Here is a 22,027-nt window from a genome sequence, read left to right as displayed (position 1 = left end):
CACAGGACCAATTCTGAAAGAATAAAACAGTTAATTTGAGGTCAGGACTGAAGGTAGGGAAAAGAAAGAGGCAAATGATTATTCTGTTAGATCGCTTTGTACTTTTAAAAGAGAGTGCAAATAACTTAATTATTACTAGAACAAGATTAACAATAATTGAAACTATTTATAATAATGGAATGACCATTATGTCTTCACAGTTAAAGGAATTAAAGAACCAACCCAATTCATTTCTGCCCTTTTGTACTTTAACAAAGGTGTGCCCTGTGTTCTCTACCTTGAGAGGCAGTCATTACGGATTATAAAGATAAATCCTAGAGCTTCCATTGGTCAGAAAGGTGATCCTAGCAATAGGATTTCAAAGTGGGAAAACAAATGAAGTGGCAGGAAAGTATCTTCCAGAAACTAAGAACTCTAGGAAGGAGCTTGACAACTGTTTTCTGGAAAACAAGGTTCTTCTTATCAGTGATGAACTGGCTGATTAGAGTCTTAAAAAAAAAAAAAAAAGTATACTTTCACTTGTAATCAAATTGTTGATTACACACAATTCCCCCAAACTTGCTTGCCCAAAGAAGGCCATGTTACAGCAATTCGTCAGGTTTTGAAAAAAGATCATCATGGATTATTCCGACTACTTTCTGGTCACGAGTTTAATGTGTGGTAGATACTGAGCCTAAAAAAGCCCTCTATCTTTTTGGAGCATTTCGTACTAACGTATGTATACGTCTTTTACCTCAACTTGTAGTGTCACCCACATCCTGGGCCATAGCAATAATACTGTCATGGGTCAGATAAAGTCTCAAACATTAGAGAGTGAGACTTGGGCCAGGCAAACAATGTCACTAATTATTTATTTTTAGGTGTGACCAGATAACCACATTATGTGAGCAAGAAAAGGTGAAGATTTAGTGTTATCATTAAGTAAAACTTACAACAAAGTTTAATGATCGTCATAAAACGAATCTTCTTTCAAAGAAGCATGATGGCAAAACGGTTCACTATTTAAATCGGTATCTCATTGATACTGTTTTTTTTAATGCCAGAAAACAGTTTTTCTAAGTTGGAGAGTTTAAAAGAAAAAGACTTGGTGGGGCAGGAAACTGCTCTTAAGTTTCTGAGGAAATAGAATTTAAATGTTTATTGTTCTTTTTTTTTTTTAATGTTTTATTTATTTATTTTTCTTTTTCTTTCTTTTTTTTTTTTTTTAAATGTTTTTATTTACTTTTGAGACAGAGAGAGACAGAGCATGAGCAGGGGAGGGGCAGAGAGAGAGGGCGACACAGAATCTGAAGCAGACTCCAGGCTCTGAGCTGTCAGCACAGAGCTGGATGCGGGGCTCAAACTCACAGACAGTGAGATCATGACCTGAGCTGAAGTCGGACGCTCAACGACTGAGCCACCCAGGTGCCCCATGTTTTATTTTTGAGAGCAAGTGTGAGCTGGGGAACGGCAGAGAGTAGGGGACAGAGGATCCGAAGTGGGCTCCTCACTGACAGCACCGAGCCCATGTGGGGCTTGAACTCACGATCCGTGAGATCATAACCTGAGCCGAAGTTGGATGCCCAACTCATTGAGCCACCCAGGTGCCCCTTAAATGTTCAGAAAAGAAAGTCTCTAGGGGTACAACTAAGAGATGTGTCAGGTATGGAGGACAGTCAGGGTGGGGGGAACAACCTACACAGAGGTGGGCCAAGGGCACCAAGGGAGCCAGGTGGTTGGGTTAGTGACATGGCATGCCATGGGAAAGTCTGTGCGTGGGGATACGGCTTGCAAACTTCACAGAAAGGCCACCTTCTGTCAGAAGTCTGTCTCAGTGTTGTGCAGTAAGAGACCTGATAATCTGTCCAACAGATATTCTCGGAGTGTCTAAAGCACTGGCACTGGTCTAGGTGGCGGGGACCTGGTAGTTAGTGCATGACCAGCTGCAAGGGTTCAGGAGTTAGGAGACTATAAGAAGGTGTAGTTGGTAAAGTTAGGAGGAAAAAAGCGTAGGCAGAAGGATAAAGAACACGAAGGGAGGAATTTCATTTTAGGGGATAGGGGGGATTGAGCACATACAGCCAGCAAGGGAGACACTGACGATTTAAGAATGGGGCCATGAAGGAGGCAGGAAGGCTACAGGCTTGAGATCTTGGAAAGGAGGAAAGAGAGGCAGAGGAAGCAAGAAAGAGGCGCTACTTGGAAGACTCTGGTGGGGAGGTGGGGAGTGAGGGCAGGCCAGGTGGTCAGAGGCGGTCCCCTCGGCCTGCTTCTCCATCAGTAATGGGGGGTATGCTTACCTCCAGAGTGTGACTGTGGGACTCAAACAAGATGGCCTGCACTTGGGGCCCTCGCTATCGCAGCCTTTACACACTTAACAAAGACTGATAGGAAGGAGAGTGCGGGTGGTTTCAGGAGCCTGAAGTGAATGAGGTTTGGAGGGGCCAACTTGCAAGTTGGGGGGACCAGCACAATGCCCAATGAATGAATTCTTCCCTCTAACAAGAAACTGGGGATGGGAGGCGATGCAGAGGGGGTTGAGGGGACATTCCGAGGCCAGAGTCTTACCTAGTCAGCAGAGCCTGCACCCAGGAGACAGGCCAAGGGGAGTGATTAAAGCATGTCTTGGTGCCCCACATTTCTCCCTCAGCTGCCTGAAATTATAAGGACGTAAGAGTTAACAAATATCCCCGAAGAAGGGGCATGAAGAAAGAGTGTCAGTATTTAATACTGTAGGGTTAATGAACCAACCTGTTAGGTTTAACAAAAGCCTGCCAGGACGCTGGGAAGCGGGAACTCTGCTGAGTCTGAGTACAGAGGAAGGGCTGTCAATCAACGTTGGGGGCGGGACGCCTGAGCCAGGGAGATGAAAGGGAGGTAGGAAGGTCCCAAAGAAAGCAGAAAGGCAGGTGTGGAAACAGAAGAGTCCAGGATTACATGCCATACAAAGGAGAGCTAGGGATACTTTAGGCCCTAAGCTTCGAGGCAGTTTAGGAAGACGTTTGCCGTAAAGTTTTATACATTCCTTTATAGCCTCTCCCTGGGTTTCACCTTTCCTCCTCCCAGAACCTCACTTAGCATCCTTGTTATCCAGAGTCAGAAATGGCAGACTGTTGTTTTTTTTTTTTTTAAGTTTATTTATTTTTAAGGGGGGGTGGAGAGAGAATGTGTGTGTGTGTGTGTGTGTGTGTGTGTGTGTGTGTGTGCATGAGCAGGGGAGGGACAGAGAGAGGGAGAGAGAGAGAATCCCAAGCAGCCTCCACACTGTCAGCACAGAGCCTGACATGGGCTTGAACTCACAAACCATGAGATTATAACCTGAGTAGAAATCAAGAGTCAGAAGTCTAACTGACTGAGCCACCCAGGAACCCCAGAAACGGCAGGCTTTTAGAGAATAAAACAAAGCTGGAAGGGACTTCATACATTCTCTCATTTAATTTTATTTGACAGATGAGGAAGTGGAGGCTCAGAGGGAAGTGACTAACTCAAGGTCACACAGCAAAGCAGCTGCTAAACCAGAATGAGAAGAGCCCTCGGGTCCCGCCTTTTGGTACCTGACCAGCTGCTTAGTAAAACCTACCGCTGTGTAAGCTCCTGCACCTCCAGAGAACACTGAGCACGGCTCCTCCTTTGTGCAAGTTAATGATTAAAACCTACTCTATCTAAAGCATCTAACCATAGTTACTAATTAAGCCAATTTCTGTGAGAAAAGACCATTTCAGACAGAAGAATGTTCACTTTTGCTAAATCTACAGGCCTTCAAATTATAGTAGCATAAACAGTAATTACAACATTTTAAGAATATTAAAAAAAAATCATAATATGATACCTTAACCTTTGTCACTCACATTTTCTCTTCATTGCATACCACATGCGGGGTCCTGATAAAACGGTTTTGTAACTTCTAGAGGGAGGAATTAAACTAAAATAACTTCACTGGATGTTTGAGTGAATGAGGTAATAAAATCTGTTTGCTGTGTTCACTGTCTCCAGATAGGGCTGTGATTACACCACATACGGAAGAAAGGTAGCTCAGTCTCAATCTAGATCATTTATGTAAACTCAGCCTTCTTGTCAACGGTGTTCTCAGATTGCATGCACGCAAACCGCAAAAATCATCTCCTATGAACCACACAGAGACAGTGTCTGATTGCAGGCCTGGGAGGTTGCCTATATTTTCTCTGTAATTGGAGGTCTGTGGTTCAAGACCAAAATTTGACATTCTGAATTAAAAAAAAACAAAAAACAAAAAACAAAAAAAAACACACCAGTATATTCCCCAGAACAATGGTTCTATATCTAATACTTGTAAAAGTTAAAGGTATTCTCTATACAAAAATATTACAAATGAATACAACATACTTAAAAAAAGTTTGGTTCTTTGAAATGTGTTTGAAGAATATTTGGTCTCCCAGAAGGAAACAGAAGCCTTCCTACTACAACCAAGTTAACATTCGAGAGCATTTTAATCTCCTAACTTCGAATATTTGGCATTATGTTTTTCAGCAATTTTTCCTAAAAAAATGTTACAAAAACCATGAAGCGCCAAGTGTATCCATACTGTACTTACAAATGCAGAGACATAATTGCAAGAAGACAAAGCACGTTTTTTGTTTTTTTTTCTTAATTACTGAACGACCCTCCATTATGTCAGATTGGTCACTCGTTTTTGATCTGACAGTCCTCTCCGGCTGGCAGTGATAGTGTTTCTCTTGACACCTGCAGCTTCCAGCTTGCTCTGTCCTCTCTAGAAAGAAAACCACAGGCCACCGCCCTGGCGCCATCCCTGGCTCGGTCCAATCAATAAGGACTTATTTCCTGTCCATTTGCTGAGGTCACAGGAGCGAATCTCATTAATTATTTCTGCTACTGCGGCCTCAAGTGTGCTTCTGGCGTGACAAGTGAAAACTGCTTGACCTTTTTTTCTTCTAATTTTGTTTGTAGCAGTTCCAAAAAGAAGGCAGTATTCATTTAGCAATGTGATAAAAGGAAGGAAAAAAAATGTATTATGTTTTTAAAGTCATTAACACATTTAGTTATTTCATCATGAAAGCTCTCCCGATCACCTCATTCCCCAGTTTTTTTTCAGCTAACGAACAATAGTGCCTTTTTAATTTGGTGTCACGAAAATCTGGTCACAGCAAACACAATGTTTTCTAAAGCAGATCTGGCCTCCGAGGGAGGAAAGCTCTCCAGGGCCTCCAGTGCCTTGTTTCCATGGTAACGACACAGGTCAATAGCTGAAGTCACACCTTTGCCAGCTTTGATTGTTTCTCGCAACTGTTAAGAAACAAATGCACAATAAAAGTCAGTTTTCAAGGTACCACAACTAAATTGGGGAGGGGAGGTGGAAAACAAAGAAAGGGGGAAACAAAATAGATTCATTGTTTCTGCTGTGTTCTTTTGAGGTAAAGAGGACATCATTCCCCAATGATTCTGAGGCACTAACATTCCCTAAGGCTGCTAGGTGTCTCTGCTCCAGAGCAGCACAATAGGCTCCAATCAGCCTAATTACACCTCCTCCCTGACTCCCACCCCTTGATATCTTGAAATGTGCCCTGCTGGGGAATGGCGGTAATGAAGGCAGAGGGCATTTACATGTCTGGCATTTTGAATTCAGCAGCCTGATATTCTTATGTGAAGAAGGCTTCATTAACATCCTAGTTAGTAACTTTTTTTTTCCACCCTGTATGCTGACACAATAGTTCATGTGAAAATTCAAGAAAGACACCTAGTTTAGATCTGAACACTCCATTTTTAAAACTAAAAGCCTTTATTTGACCGGTTAGAATGAACTGAAACACCTGTTTGTAAAGAATAAACTCTTGCCAACAACTGGAGTTGATTTCTAACCCCTCTCTTTGATGGGGAAGGACCAATAAAAGGGTTATACTTTAGAGCTGAAAAAGATTTATAATGATTTGGGCTGTCCCCTCCCCCTTCCCCAAATTCTATGTTCTCTTTCTCAATGAACACCTCTGCCTAACGCCCTAAATCAGAAGCCTGGGGGGGGGTCCCCCTTCACGCCCCATTTCTGGTCAGGTACCATGGCTGTAGCAGTGCTGCTCACCCTTGACTGAACTTTCTGGCCCTGAGAGATTGGGTGGGGCCAAGGGACAAGTTCTAGTCCATGAATTACGAACGATGCACGTCACTTCTGGGCTGCAGCATTTAACCACCCACATGAGTCCCTCCAGAGCTTTCCCTTGGTGGATCATCCAGCCATAGCGGAAGAAGCTCCTCGTGTTGGATTACCAAGCAACCACGCCGAGCACCAACCACAGTGCCTCTCCAACCTGCACGGGACATGTAGTGTGGGCAAGAAACACATCTTTGTTGTCTGAAGCCACTGAGACTGTGAGGTTGTCTGTAGCCATCCTGACTGAAACAGCCACTAAGTCCTAGCCATTCTATGTCTTTTACAGCTCTCCAATGTACCCTCCGCTCTTGTCATTGCCACTACATTAGTTCAGGCTATCATCATCCCTCGTCTGGGCTGTTTTAGGCAAACCACCTCCTAAAGAGTCCTCCTACAACCAGTTCTTTGCCCTGAACTCCATCTGTCATGCTGCCAAGGAGATCTTTATAAAATGTGAATGTGATCAGCTTAAAACCCTTCACTACCTTCTGAAAGCCTTAAGAAAAAAGAGTCCAAGCTCTTTCATGAGGCAATGGAAGTCCTTTCCTGATCTAGCTCTTGCCCAGCCAGTCCCCGCCCCCCGCCCCCCCCCAGCCTCTTCTCCCTTTTATCACTATTTAGGGAAACTGTTTGCAGTAATTTTCCCGTATCTGCTCCCCACCTTCAAACTTCCCAAAGTCCACTGAAGCAGAATACACTCAGCTAGGATGAGAGCCCTAAGGAGCTAGGTGGCCCTCTTCCTTGGGGCTCCCCAAGTACCCCATGCATATCTGGAATACAGCATAATTATACGGTGTTGTACTTCAAGTCTCCATTCCCATATCTATCTCTTCATTAGACTCTAAGCTTCTGCACACTGCATGTAACATAAAGTCTGCTTTATTCCTATAATCACACACAGAAGAAAACAGAGGCCCAGAGAAGCTCAGCAGCTCACCCAAGATTATAGGCGGATAGTGGCACAGTTGTGGTCAGAAGCCACGGTTTCTAATACCCAGTCCAGCGTCACTGAATACTGTACTATCCCCTCCTTCCAGGGGAGGACCCCCCTCCCCCACCACCATTTGTAGCATTTGCAGATTTTTGTGGTATAAAACTCCCATCATGGCTGATTTCAAGCTACCAAGGGCTGTGGAATCACAGAATTCTGAAATATTTAACAATAGGCTCTGAGCTGGTAGGACTCGGCTTGTACACATGTTGGGCTGCAGGATGCTTTACCCTTGTTTTGACATGCAGCTCCTAAGAACATTCTCATACATAACTAGAATATTATTATTATAACTAGGAAAGTTAACAATATCATTATCTAATATCTAGCCCATGTGCAAATTTCCCCAATTGGCTCTAAAATGTCTTCTGTACCCTATTTTCACCCCCCCCCCCCAAATCATGATGAATCTTGGTTTATGAATTGCATTTGTTATGACACTTTAGCATTTTCTTCCCTATGATATTACCATTTCTGAAGGACCAGGCTGTATTGTGCAATGTTTTACATTCTGCATTTCTCTGATAGCTTCATTTAGTTTGCTTTATAAACTTTATTCAGCTAGGCCCAACTGAATATTTGATGGTGACAATGAAGGTTAATTCAGATTAGGGCAAAAGAGTACCCAGGAGATATCACTGAACATTCCTCAAGCCCTAGAAGAGTTAATTTCTCTCACCAATGACTGCTGTATTTCCAATTAACACTCAAATCTTCTCTCTGCAGAGGCAGGCTTTGCATACCAAGGGACCTGATAGCTACCATGAGTAAAATGCCCATTTCATGATTCAGCAGTAATCTAATCCTTCATGGAAGGTATTACTCCTCACAGACATCTGTATACACTCCTACCAACTAAAACTAAACTATTGGCTCAAAAGTAATCCTTTAGTGGGGCACCTGGGTGGTTCAGATGGTTAAGCATCCAACTTTGTCGTGTTGGGCTCTGTGCTGACAGCTCAGAGCCTGGAGCCTGCTTCGGATTCTGTGTCTCCCTCTCTCTCTGACCCTCCCCCGCTCACACTAAGTCTCTCTCTCTCAAAAATAAATAAACATTAATAAAATTAAAAAAATTAATCCTTTAGATATAATTAATAGACCATAAATGAGACTTTTACCGTAAATTAGAATAGGCAATTGATCTATCCTGACAAAACAATCTCATCCTTTGTAAATAAATGTGACAAAAGACATATTAAACCAGAATTCCTAAACTTGGTTGACCAAAGATTCACCTGGGGAGCTTTAAAATGCAGGACCTGGGCCCCAATCCTAGAGGTGGGTTCAATAAGGCCAAAAAATACTTCTTAGGTCATTCCAACAATTAGCCAGATTTGGGACTAACTTACTTGCTGGGGTACGTATTTTGAGTGTTCTAAAATAGTTGTGTTGGGTTTATACTGTTTTAACCACACTTCCAAGTAGTCGTCTTTGCAATGATCAAATTCAACTCAGCCATCACGTACTGGGCACTGAATGGCCTAGGTATGAAGTAGGGGTGGGAGATACAAACACAGTTGCTGCCTCCTAGGACCACCTGTCAGGGGGCTGCCCTAGGACTGAAGAAATGGAGGGGGCTGAAAGGAATACTGAGGAACCAGACCTATGGCCTTGGTTCTAATACCTGCAAGAGATAAGGCCACAATTAGGAAAATTCTTTCCACTTTTGCCCTCACCTACATTTTGACTGGGCAAATCCCCAACTAATGCATAGACAGAACTTTCCATATTAGGGTATGTCTAGAAGTGCTGGAATGCTCCCTCTGGCCTTTATGGCTTGAAACCCATTTCAGCCGCAGGAAAAGTGACACAATAAAATACAAAAAGGTGAATTACCAGTCTGCGTTTTACTTCTCTCATATAGCACTTTAGGGCACTAATATAATTAAATCTCTAATTAAGTCAACTGCATAATTGTATAAGTGCAGCATCACCTGCAATAAATTAAGTCCAAATCCCTTGCTAGAGGATCCAATTAAGGATATTAACACAGAGAGAAAAAGATGCAAAGTACTTAAAGTTAAGTGCGTTATTATTTAACATTTATTAAAGGTGTTATTAAACACCTTTCCAATGATAAATGTTGCTTTTATGAGACCCTTTTGAGAAACCATTGTATGCCTCTGAAAATTATTTGGGTCAAAAATCCTCTTAAATATTAAAGACAAGCCCCTGCCATGAGATCTAAGCAGCTTTAGCAGAATTGGACACAGCAGCCACTTCTCTCTAATGAAACCAAAGAAAAACTTTAAGACCCAGAAGAAACCCAAGCCCAATCTTATCTTCTCACCTTAGTTTGCAGGAGAAGATCTGGGATGAGATCGGTTAAGTGATGTGGACAAGAGGCACAGGCAAATTTGAGAAATGGCCTGGATTTCATTTCTGCAAATCAGAACATTTACCCTCTATAGCACTAGAACAGATTCGGAGATAACCCCAAGTTTTCTTTTGCCCAAACAGAGTGCTTACAGAGAACAGGGATGCTAACACTTGTCTGGAACAGGGGGAGACCTTGTTCTGTAGAAACTGTAAAAGAGAGTAAGGAGTATAAGCGATATGTTAAAGGTTTTGTTTTTGTTTTTGTTTTTGTTTTTTTTGGTGGTTGAAAACACCTGGATAAGGATAAAAGGAAACAAATGGAAGCCATGCTCTTATGGGAAGAGACCGCATACCTCACCAAGTGAAGTGGACCACGCTTCCCTAGCAGGGATTATGAAACTGGAAGAACCGTAAGATGCTGCAGTGATAAATGTAAGGTGTACAGCTTTTGAACATTTAGTAAAACTCACATTCTAATAGTTGGTAAATTCTTGGTGAACCTGATTGATAATCTTAGGTATCAGAAGATAGAAGAAGCACATTTTGCTTAAGTATGTCAACATAATTGGATATAAAGGTGATAGAAATCTGGCACAAAAAAAAAAAAAAAAGGAATGCCATCCTAGTATTAGAATCGGTGAAAGAAAGAACCAGCAAGCATGGTTTTGGACACTCAGACTATAAATCAGAAAAGCACATTTAAAAATCAGCAGGAGCGCCTGGGTGGCTCAGGTGGTTGGGCGTCCGACTTCGGCTCAGGTCATGATCTCGCAGTTCATGAGGTCGAGCCCTGCACTGGGCTCTGTGCTGACAGCTCAGAGCTTGGAGCCTGCTTCGGATTCTGTGTCTTCCTCTCTCTCTGCCCCTCCCCAGCTCATGCTCTGTCTCTCTCTCTCCCAAAAATAAGTAAACATTAAAAAGACGTAAAAAAAAAAAAAAAAAAAAAAATTGGTGTAAAGACTGCCATGATTCCAAGAGATCATAAAGAGAAACAGCTCAAGGGTGATGAGGGCCTCTGAAAAACTAAATTTCAGCAACGATCATAATTAATTATGAAAGAGATTAAAATAAATGGCTACAGAATAAGCTCTCTTGGGGCTCAGATTTGAAAAGGTGTAAAAGGAGAAGCATATCGTCTCCTCCACTGCTGAGTCCCTGTTGAGCACCTGCTCTGCACAAAGGTCCACTGTGGAGATAGGATGCGATCCCTGATCTGAAGGAGCTGACAAAGGAGAGGCACAAAGCTATAAAAATTGTGTGGGAATCCACCCATAAGTCTGTATTGTCACCAAGACACTTGTCACACGTTTTTAAAGTGCCATTCCTCACAGAAACATGTTCAGACACAACCCTGTCAGAATTTGCTAAAGACTGATGGGGGTACATGGGGGAAGGAGATGATGACAAAAGTAAGGGGCATTAAAAGGTAAAGGCTGTATGTCGAATAAGAACAAGTAGGGGTGCCTGGGTGGCTCAGTTGGTTGAGCATCGACTTTGGTTCAGGTCATGATCTCACAGTTGGTGGGTTCAAGCCCTGAGTCGGACTTTGTGCTGACAGCTCAGTGCCTGGAGCTTGCTTTAGATTCTGTGTCTCCCTCCCCGCCTCCCCTCTCTCTCTCTGCCCCTCCCCTGCTCATGCTCTGTCTCTGTCTCTCAAAAATAAATAAAGATGTTGAAAAAAATTAAAGAAAAAAAAGAACAAGTATCCTCAAATAGTTGATAAGGTATTATTAAGAGAAGACAGAGAAGAAAGAGAACTAAAAAATGAGTTAAAAATTGTAAAGATTAAAATAAATTCCCTGAAGAGGGGTCTTTAGGGATGAAACATGCATTCAAAAAGCCCACATGTTGTCGGGGAGCCTTGGAGGCAGCGACCATTCTGCCTTAGGTCTGGCTTCTGGTGTCGTTTGCATTTCAAGATGACCTACCACTCCCATTCCAAACATAGTATTATCGTCCAGAACAAATTATCGTGTAGCACCCCACTGAGTCTCCTCCAGTGAGAAAGCCGCTTGGTTTTCTCACTCACTTTGTCTGATGTGTCTGAGGGCACTTCCCTCCTCTGTCTTCCTCCTCACTCTGGAGACCTAGTTTCTAGTCTACGGCACCTTCACAGAGGCATCCACTCACCTCTGTCCTCTTCTTGCTTATAGTACACATAAATGTCCTTCCCAGCTACTGAAGGACTGTAAGAAATCTCAGAGATGAGAGATGCAACTGACAAATGTCTTCAAACACAGCACAAAAGAAAAAGATGAGGACAGAGTGTAGTACATCTGGAACAAAGACCAGTGAATTTATGGACAATGATGGCAAAATTCCAAAAATACGTTATCAAATAAGATGGTTTTTGAGCTCTAGAAAAAAGGCAGTGATGGTCGCAGCCCTAGGATAGGTGGGTCACAATGAGTAAGTCATTACAAAATATTCTCATTTTTCTTTTTGATATGGGCACTCACTGTTAGCTTCAGAAATAGTAAAGATAGAGTATAAGTGGGTTTTAGAAACTTAGTCCTTTGTGGATAAGACAGAGAAATGGGGGTCTGGATGAGAGTATGGTAATATAGATTCAAATATGTAAAATAACTACTAGAAAATGTTTGGTAGTATTTTGACCAGAGTATTTATTGAGTATTTATTTTGAGCAGAAAAGTTATCTCTATCATTGTACTATAGGACTCAATATTCAATTTCATCTCTTCAATAAATGGTGTTGAAAAAAAATGGAGAACCATACGCAAAAGAATGAAACTGGACCACTTTCTTATAGCACATACAAAAATAAACTCAAAATGGATTAAGGACCTAAATGTGAGGGGTGCCTATATGGCTCAATAGGTTGACCATCCTACTCTTAATTTCGGCTCAGGTCATGATCTGAGGGTAGTGGGATAGAGCCTTGTGTCAGGCTCTGTGTTGAGCATGGAGCCTGCTTACCATTCTCTCTCTCTTTCCCTCTGCCCCTCTCCCCTGCTCACACACACTCTCTCTCTAAAATAATAATAATAATAATAATAATAATAATAATAATAATAATAAAAGATCTAAATGTGAGACATAAAATCATAAAACTCCTAGAAGAAAACATAGGCAGTAATTTCTTTGACACGGACCTTTTTTTTCTAGATATGTCTCCTCAGACAAGGGAAACAAAAGCAAAAATAAACTACTGGGACTATACCAAAAGAAAACAGTTTTTGCACAGTGAAGAAAACCATCCATAAAACAAAAAAGCAACCTACTGAAAGGGAGAGGATATTTGCAAATATATCCAATAAGGGGTTAATATACAAAATATATAAAGAACCTATACAATTCAGCTCAAAACACCCAAATAATCTGATTAAAATTGGGCAGAGGACCTGAACAGACGTTCTTCCAAAGAAGTCAGAGAGAGAAGGACCAATACCGTATGATTTCACTTACACGTAGAATCTAAAAAACAAAACAAATAAGTAAACAAATAGCAGAAACAGACCCATAAATACAGAGAACAAAGTGATGGTTGGGAAGGATTGGGGGATGGACAAAATGGGTGAAGGGGAGTGAATGATACAGGCTTTCCATTTATGCAATGTATAATGGGGGCATAGAGATAAAATGTACATCACTGGGAATATGGTCAATGGTACTGTAATAGTGTTGTATGATGACTGATGGTGGCTACATTTGTGGTGAGCACAGCATAACATATAGACTTGTCAAATTACTATCTTGTACACGTGGAATAATGTAATACTATGTGTTGACTATACTTCAATAAAAAAAGAAAAACAAAAAAACCCCTCAACTTGGTTTTCTTTCCTTTATCACAGTTCTGTGGATTATCTGAATGAAGATGGAGAAGAAATACATATTAAATTTTAATTTTCAGATGTCATGCAGCCAAGAAAGAAAGCTAACACACGGATAGCATCAAAGTCTTACTGGTTTTGACATGTTGAACCAAGACTGATACTAGTGAGGTGATATGTAACAGGGATACATGTGTATAGTTGTGCATTTAGGCTTCAAAAATTAACTGTAAAAGTGGAAGTCTCAGTTTTGGAGTGATTCATAAATAAGAGCTGAGAATCTTTGATAACCACATTTTTTACATAAGCCAAGACTGTGATACAGATGAAAAAAAAAAAAAAACCAAACACAAACTTCGGCAGCATCTGAAGATGTACATGTCCAAAACACAGGCAGGAATGGTCATGCTGCAGTGTTTGATGGTCAATTGATGTTTAGAAAACTATGTTCAGTCCTGGATGCCATGGCCATGTGTCAAGAGGAGCATTCAAAATAGACTGGGTTTGGGAAATCTGCGTGGCTCAGTTGGTTAAGCATCCGACTCTTGATTTTGGCCCAGGTCATGATTTCATGGTACATGAGATTGAGCCCAGCGTCAGGCTCTGCATTGACTGTGAGGAGCCTGTTGGGATTCTTTCTCTCTCTTTCTCTGCCCCTCCCAGCTCACGATCTCTATCTCTTTCAAAATAAATAAACTAAAAACAAAAAACAAAAAAAAACCCCAAAATAGACCAGGTTCAGTATTAGGATGAAGAAGTTATTTGAAAACATGTCATCTAAGGAATGTTTACCCTGGAGGAAAGAATTAAAGGAGATGAAAGCCATCTTCAAATATCTAAAGCAATTAAATGGAAGATGGGGCAGTCCTGTTCTATATGCTTCAGGACCCAGAACAAAGAGCAACAAGGTGAAATTTCTAGGAAGCAGATTTCAATTACAAATAAGAGAGAGCTTTCAAATAACTAGAGTTGTCTAACAACAGAAGAATTATTTTTGACAAGGTGTGAGCCCCCTGTTTTTGGAAGTCCTCAGCAACTGGATGACCACATCAGAGAAAGTATGAATAAAATTCTCAGGAGACATGGCAGGTGGGACAAGGCTGCCTCCGAAGTCCCACCCAACACAAGGATTTTAGCTGATAGTGCTTCAGTTGAAAAGTCTTCCCAACTTCTGAGGGGCAAGAACTGGTACAAAAGGAAAAGCTACGATGAAAACCTTTCTCTAGTATGATAAACATTATGCTAAACAAACTGCAAACAACAGAAAATGCATACCTTTTTACTTAGAACCATAAATTATTTGCAAAAGTCTACAGAAAAAAAAAATCTACTGATTTTAATTAAGTATCTTATTTCAACCAAAGGAAAGGAAATGGAAACAAGAGAATTTTTAGTTATTTCCTCAATCACATGAACTCTTGGGTAAAATTAAAAGAATGGTACGCCTCCTGGTATTAAAGTGACACTACTACTACTACTACTACTACTACTACTAACAACAGCAGCAATAACAACAATCTCATAGTAATTATGTGTGCCCAGCACTAAGACATACATATCTTCAATCCTTACAACAGCACTATGAGGCAGATACTAATATTATTCTCATTTTATAGATGAATAAACTTAGGCAAGAGTAAGTTGCTCAAGGTAATGCAGAAGATAAGTGCTACAGTGAAGATTCAAGCAGTTCTTGTTCTTAAAGTTTATTATTTTGAGAGAGAGAGACAGCGCATGTGAAAATGGGGGAGGGGCAGACAGAGCGGGAGAGAAAGAATCCCGAGCAGGCTCTGCACTGTCAGTGTGGAGCTGGATGTGTGGCTCAAACTCACAAACTGCAAGATCATGACCTGAGCTGAAATCAAGAGTCAGATGCTTAACCAACTGAGCCACCCAGGTACCCCAAGTAGTTCTTGCTCTTAACTAGCATGGTATAATGCCTTTTCTTTCTCTTACACGAACTGGAAAGCATTTCAATTTCATTTGAGAAGAGAACACATATCTATGTCACAATATAATTTACAAGCCCGTGCACAAGGGCAAATTTTTTCATGATACATCACAGATTTAAAATAGTACATTAAGTCAAACAACTTTGGATAAAACCATATTTACAGAGACGACAGAAAATTGAAGCCATCATTATGTTAATCATGCACCTCTATTACAATATACACATTTTTAAAAACCATAACTAAAAGTGCCATATGGCTGCAGGACAAATGTCAGTAAGAATTAGAAGTAGAATATTTCTTGGCCAACTAATCTTTGACAAAGCAGGAAGAATATCCAATGGAATAAAGACAGTCTCTTCAGCAAGTGGTTCTGGGAAAACTGGACAGCAACATGCAGAAGAATGAACCTGGACCACTTTCTTACACCATACAAAAAAATAAACTCAAAATGGATGAAAGACCTCAATGTAAGACAGGAAGCCATCAAAATCCTTGAGGAGAAAGCAGGCAAAAACCTCTTTGATCTTGGCTGCAGCAACTTCTTTCTCAACACGTCTCAGGAGGCAAAGGAAACAAAAGCAAAAATGAACTATTGGGACCTCATCAAAATAAAAAGCTTCTGCACAGTGAAGGAAACAATCAGCAAAACTAAAAGACAACCAACAGAACGGGAGAAGATATTTGCATATGACATATCAGATAAAGGGTTAGTATCCAAAATCTGTAAAGAACTTATCAAACTCAACACCCAAAAAACAGATAATGCAGTGAAGAAATGGGCAAAAGACATGAATGGACACTTCTCCAAAGAAGACATCTAGATGGCCAACCAACACATGAAAGAATGCTCAACATCACTCATCATCAGGGAAATACAAATCAAAACCACAATAAGATACCATCTTACACCTATCAGAATGACTAACATTAACAACTCAGGCAACAACAGATGTTGGCGAGGATGCAGAGAAAGAGGATCTCTTTTGCATTGTTGGTAGGAATGCAAGCTGGTCCAGCCACTCTGGAAAACAGTATGGAGGTTCCTCAAAAAACTAAAAATAGAACTACCCTATGACCCAGCAATTGTACTACTAGGCATTTATCCACGGGATACAGGTGTGCTGTTTTGAAGGGACACATGCACCCCCATGTTTATCGCAGCACTATCAACAATAGCCAAAGTATGGAAAGAGCCCAAATGTCCATCAATGGATGAATGGATAAAGAAGATGTGGTATGTACATACAATGGAGTATTACTTGGCAATCAAAAAGAATGAAATCTTGCCATTTGCAACTACATGGATGGAACTGGAGGGTATTATGCTAAGTGAAATTAGTCAGAGAAAGACAAAAATCCTATGACTTCACTCATATGAGGACTTTAAGAGACAAAACAGATGAACATAAGGGAAGGGAAACAAAAATAATATAAAAACAGGGAGGGGGATAAAACAGAAGAGACTCATAAATATGGAGAACAAACTGAGGGTTACTGGAAGGGTTGTGGGAGGGGGGATGGGCTAAATGGGTAAGGGGCACTAAGGAATCTTTGTTGCACTATATGCTAACTAATTTGGATGTAAATTAAAAAAAAAAAAGAAGTGGAATATTTCTACATTTTATATTAAGAATAAAAGGCCAAAAATATTTTACTTGATTAAGTATATTCTTCAGGTCATACTTTTTTTTTTTTTTAAACAAATAGGCACTGAATAAGACTCAGATGTTATCACATCCACTATTGAGTCAGAAAACAAAACTAATATACTAATATATTTTTACTTAAATCTTTAATGATGAAAACTTATTTTTACTAAAAATTTCAATGCAAAACTCTGACTGCAGTAACGGCATTTGGGGTTTCACACAATCAAAGGACACTATTACCTCACGTTGTTTCCACTATTTTTAAAAATCAGCCTCAGGGTTCATACTACTTTTAAGTCATTGGATAAACGATTAATGAGTTTAAAAAATTTTTTTAATGTTTTATTTTCGTGAGAGAGAGCGACAGAGTGCGAGCAGAGGAAGGGTAGAAAGACAGAGGGAGACACAGAATCTGAAGCAGGCTCCAGGTTCTGAGCTGTCAGGACAGAGCCTGATGCGGAGCTCAAACCCACAAACTGTGATATCATAACCTGAGCCAACGTCAGACACTTAACTGACTGAACCCCCAAGGTGCCCCAGGATTAGTGAGTTTAAAATGACAAATATAATTTAGCCCATGCTTTAACATTTTTACTGTTCCCTTATAAAATATCAGAGTAGTTTTCTTTCGTAAAACAGCCTGTAAAATTCCTGTAATATGTATTTGTATTGAGCTTTAAGATATTTTTTAATAAGATCTATTTATTCTTTTGCAGGATTAAGATCATTCTGTATAATTATGCAAGCCTATGTGACACACATGACATTTGTTACACTGCTCTCCTTTTCCCTTGAGTCCCAGGACCTGAAGCCCATGGAGATGGGTGGTGAGGGAAGAGGTGGGCTCTAGGAGGGACAAAAATACAACTATTTCTACATATGGCAGTTTTTCAAGCACCCTGGAGCAGAATACCCCAGATGAAGCCACATAGGAACCTTTTTTAATCTAATAATGGGAGGAGATGTTCTCTTCCTAAGACTGGTTAATCCGTTTCTGCTGTTCCAATAATAATAAGAAAAACAATTGTAAAGAAGCAGCGAGCAAACATTAATAGGGAAACTCTGGATCTGGACATGTGTAACCTCGGGCTTCTCTAAGCCCACCTCACCTGTAAAATCAGGAAGATCATCTTTATGCCACATGACATTATTATGAAGAACAAATAAGATGATGTCTGGCAAATTACGCTGACATCAGTAAAATGTTACTAAGGGGTGCCTGGGTGGCTCAGTTGGTTGAGCATCTGACTTGTGATTCAGCTCAGGTCATGATCCCAGGAGTCATGGGCTCAAATCCCACATTGGGCTCCACACTGAGCATGGAGCCTGCTTAAGATTCTCTTTTTCTCCCTCAGCCCCTCTCCCCCACTAATACATGAGTGTGCACATTCTCTCTCTCTCTCTCAAACAAATAAATAGAAATTAAAAAAATGCCGTTCACATGCAAGACTTGAAGAGGAAGAGAGCATGGGAGTTCATTACAGAACTTAGATGTAATATTACATAAAGCACCTGGCTTTAATTATAAACATTCACAGACTATTTTACATAGATTCATGAAGTTGTTTTAAATATTTTAAATCTCCAGATTATTAGTGAATTGGAAACATGCTAACTTTTGAAAAATGAATTTCCAAATCATCTGGACCATTTAAAATTGAATCTATTCCTCTGGAAAGGAAAAAAAAAAAAAACATGATAAAGACAGATTTGGTACCATTTTTTTTGCCTTCTCCACACATTTCTATTAGGCTCAGTCTAGATGGTGTGTAGCCTGCTGTTGAGAGTGAGACTTCAGTTCGGCCACACCACCCTGAATGTGCCCAGTTGTTTCCAATCTTGGAAACAGGGCCCAACCTAAGCAGGGCTGGGCCTAGTGAGTCCTTGGGTGGAACAGTGAGGTTTCAGAACTGATTTCAAGGCTCAACATCTCAGCGAAGTACATTTACGAGTCCACAAATAGCTTCATAACCGAACAACTCGTTTCGCACAAATTATGATGTCTGATTATATATATCCCTGTTATATGTACAAATAACCCAAAACCAGACATACATACATACATACATACATACATACATACAATTTGGTACTCCTACATGTACATATATGTATGTATGTATGTATATATGTATTTTAGAGATATTTTCACGCAGTTAAAAACATTTTGCTGGCATACTCAAAACTGATCTAAATTGTTGACCCTTTGGCAGAGAATTCAGGCAAAGTAGTCTTGCTCCTTAAGAAAGACAGGTTAGAGCACCTAGGTGACTCAGTCGGTTGAGCGACTGACTTCAGCTCAGGTCATGATCTCACGGTTTGTGAGTTCGAGTTCCGTGTCAGGCTCTGTGCTGACAGCTCAGAGCCTGGAGCCTGCTTCGGATTCTGTGTCTCCCTCTCTCTCCGCCCCTCCCCTATTCTGTCTCTCTCTGTCTCAGAAATAAACATTAATAAAAATAAAAATTAAAAAAAAGAAAGACAGGTTGACTTATAGCTCAGGGTAGAAGCAGATGTATCTGATTTCAAAATATATTTATTTTTTTATTAAACATTTTTTTTTAATGTTTATTTTTGAGACAGAGAGATAGAGCATGGGCAGAGAGAGAAGGAGACATAGAATCCAAAGCAGGCTCCAGGCTCTGAGCTATCTGCACAGAGCCTGACGCGGGGCTCAAACTCACAGACTGCAAGACCACGACCTGAGCCAAAGTTGGGTGCTTAACCGACTGAGACACCCAGGCACCCCCAAGATGCATTTAAATGGAACAAAGTGTACAATTTAATTCTTAGTTTATGAACTTTCATTGGCATTTGATAGGATGGACATTTGAGGTTAGTAAAATGGAATTATATTGAGACTTAAATTGCATAGGAAGAACAATCATGTCTTCTGAAAGAAAATCCAACTATTTATAAATAATCTCAGATTTATCCATATTTTTGATTCAAAAGTCATTTTCAATTTAGTATCATATTCCAAAGAGGAACTTAATTCTACACACTGATATTCAAAAAGCAAAACATATCATAGGTTGTAGACTGCAGCAATGAGCCACTCTTTGTAGCTTTTTTAGGAGTAAATCAACAGCAAACTCTGTAATCTCATGACTAATACTATGCTGGTTATTTAATTAAAAAGAAAACTATGGGACAAGAGCAATCACATCATGTAGGTATCCAACAGTCCTAAGGGTTGAGGAATACATAAACTACTTGAGTCTGTATCTTACTTACACACTTCTTAAATCCTCCTCGTATCTCAATTGTTCATCTGCTTTAGTATTTGGATGCTGATACCTGGGGATCACTTGCCTCAAAACTACCACTGTAGTTTTGCTAGATTCCTAACATCCTAACATGTATCCTGATACAGCATGAGCTTGAAACACATTTCTGACTTCCATCACTAGAGTGCATGTCAAACAGCAGAAAAACTCTATCTATTGAGAGTTATGACAATGGCATATCTTCCAGGTGGCATCAGACTGGGGGCAAATGCAGGAATCAATGTATGGTGTGAAGAAGTTACCCTGTATTCCACACAAATATAACCACACCTGCAGGATTAATACCTCTTTCAGATACAGTTTTCTATTTTACGGTGTTACAGAAGGTAACCTAGATCTTTGCCTCCCTCAAGAGAATGGTAATGACAACTTATTTTAAATGGTTATATCCATAAAACCTTCTTGGAAGAGTGAAGAATGCTTGCTAGTTAAAAAAAAATCACAATAATTATTGCACTAGTTCAGCATAAATCCTAAGACAGACATTTACTAGACAATCACTATCTCTCTATAGAATGATGCATACCATTTCCTGGATGTTTGTAAAACCAAAGCCTGTATACAAATTCTCCCTTACTTCTTTTTGTAGTATGTCTAAAGCACCTTAAGAAGCAGTATGGTGGTGAAGAATACACAGAGTGGAGTCAGCAAACCTGGAGAAAATCATGACTCTGTGAGATAGTAACTGTGAACACTGTTAACGTTATTCGATCTCTTCTCCATAAAATGAAGGGATTCAAGGGTAGAATTTGATAGAACCATTTGATTGAAGTGCTTCATGTGTCTTGAGCAGACTGCACGATGAATGTATACTAGGGCATGAATACTAGGGCATAAATTTTAAAGAGATCACAGCACGCAGAAAAGCTTACAACCTTTTCTAACAGGTGCACACAACTCTTGTTAGGAATGGATCAAAGATAAATGTTAGTGTAATTTCCTTAGATCTAGAATAGGGAGACCTTCCACAGGGGGCACCATTGCACTATGCAGGAATCCATCTTCAGAGGTATATCTCTGGCTTTATTATGATGTGGTGAATAGGTAAAATCTTTAAGCAAGCCAGGAAGTCAAAGACTTGGGGGAAAGGGACAGGATCCACTCATCCAAAATCTTTAGTAGCATCTTACACATCACTAACCAATGTTGCAGATCCTGTGATCTCTATTGTTATCTCAGTAATTCTGTTTGAACACTGAGGTGGCACAGCCACTTTGCTATTTCAGGAAAGATAGTTAAGCACATCCAGGATTAGTACTCTGCCTTATGTAGTAAGTGGAGAAGCTGAGTAGTGCTTGCAGACACTGTTGAGGAAACATGGGGGGATGGCTTCAGATGTACCAACTAAACAGATTACACCTTTCTGATAGACTAATCATGTTGAAATCACAAAGCCCCTCAATTCTGTATAAAATTGGGCTGCAGAATTAGCGTATGAGCTTGGAAATATATCAATGTAGGTAATAACCAAGACTTCTAACTAACTAAAACCACAGTCAGCATCTACTTGGTGGTGCCTCCTTTTTTGTTCTCTTAAAAAACATAATTTTAGAAAGCCCATACCTCTCCACGGTTTTTATGATGGGGAGAGAGAGAATAGTGTTTCCTTCAGATCTAGTTATAACAGTTTCAATGGATTAAATAGGCTCCTCTATGGGGACAGAAGGCTCTATCCTCTACATGAAGGCATATAGGCACTTCCTGTGCACAGGTGGCTCCTGATACCACAAACTGGGAGCAATAATTGAATCCAGCTACCCCACAGTGCAGAGCATTCACCCACAGAACCAGCCTGGAGGGCACTGTTAGTTAGCTTTCTAGACTAAGATTCAAAAGGTTACCCCAATTGAATCTTTGTTTCAACCCCAGGGAGTGCAAGGCATGGAGGATAAAACGATTTGCTTAAAAGTATAC

General features: G+C 40.3%; 1 protein-coding gene across 6 annotated transcripts in view; it reads right to left on the bottom strand.

The window, feature by feature from the left end:
- The window catches only part of PDSS2 (decaprenyl diphosphate synthase subunit 2), a 292,842-nt gene that overhangs the window by 29,613 nt on the left and 241,202 nt on the right, over positions 1 to 22,027 (bottom strand). For 4 of the 6 annotated variants that reach the window (XR_008422934.1, XR_002078241.2, XR_008422933.1 and 1 more), the window contains 2 exons: positions 4,550 to 5,259; positions 2,548 to 2,633 (listed from right to left, as the gene is read on the bottom strand). The exons of 1 other annotated variant lie outside the window; for it this stretch is intronic. Coding sequence is in view for 1 of the 5 variants with exons in the window: in XM_019443015.2 (XP_019298560.1) it covers positions 5,101 to 5,259 (159 nt within the window). In the remaining 4 variants the exon portion in view is untranslated. Of the gene's footprint in view, positions 1 to 2,547; positions 2,634 to 3,399; positions 5,260 to 22,027 lie in introns of those variants that run through there. One more of the 6 variants, XM_019443015.2, reaches the window with a different exon arrangement.

The sequence above is a fragment of the Panthera pardus genome, unplaced genomic scaffold (assembly GCF_024362965.1).
Source record: "Panthera pardus isolate Hobbes unplaced genomic scaffold, ASM2436296v1 HiC_scaffold_17, whole genome shotgun sequence".
NCBI lineage: Eukaryota > Metazoa > Chordata > Mammalia > Carnivora > Felidae > Panthera > Panthera pardus.
Note: the sequence above shows the minus strand (reverse complement) of the source record. Positions and strands in the feature narration are given on the sequence as shown.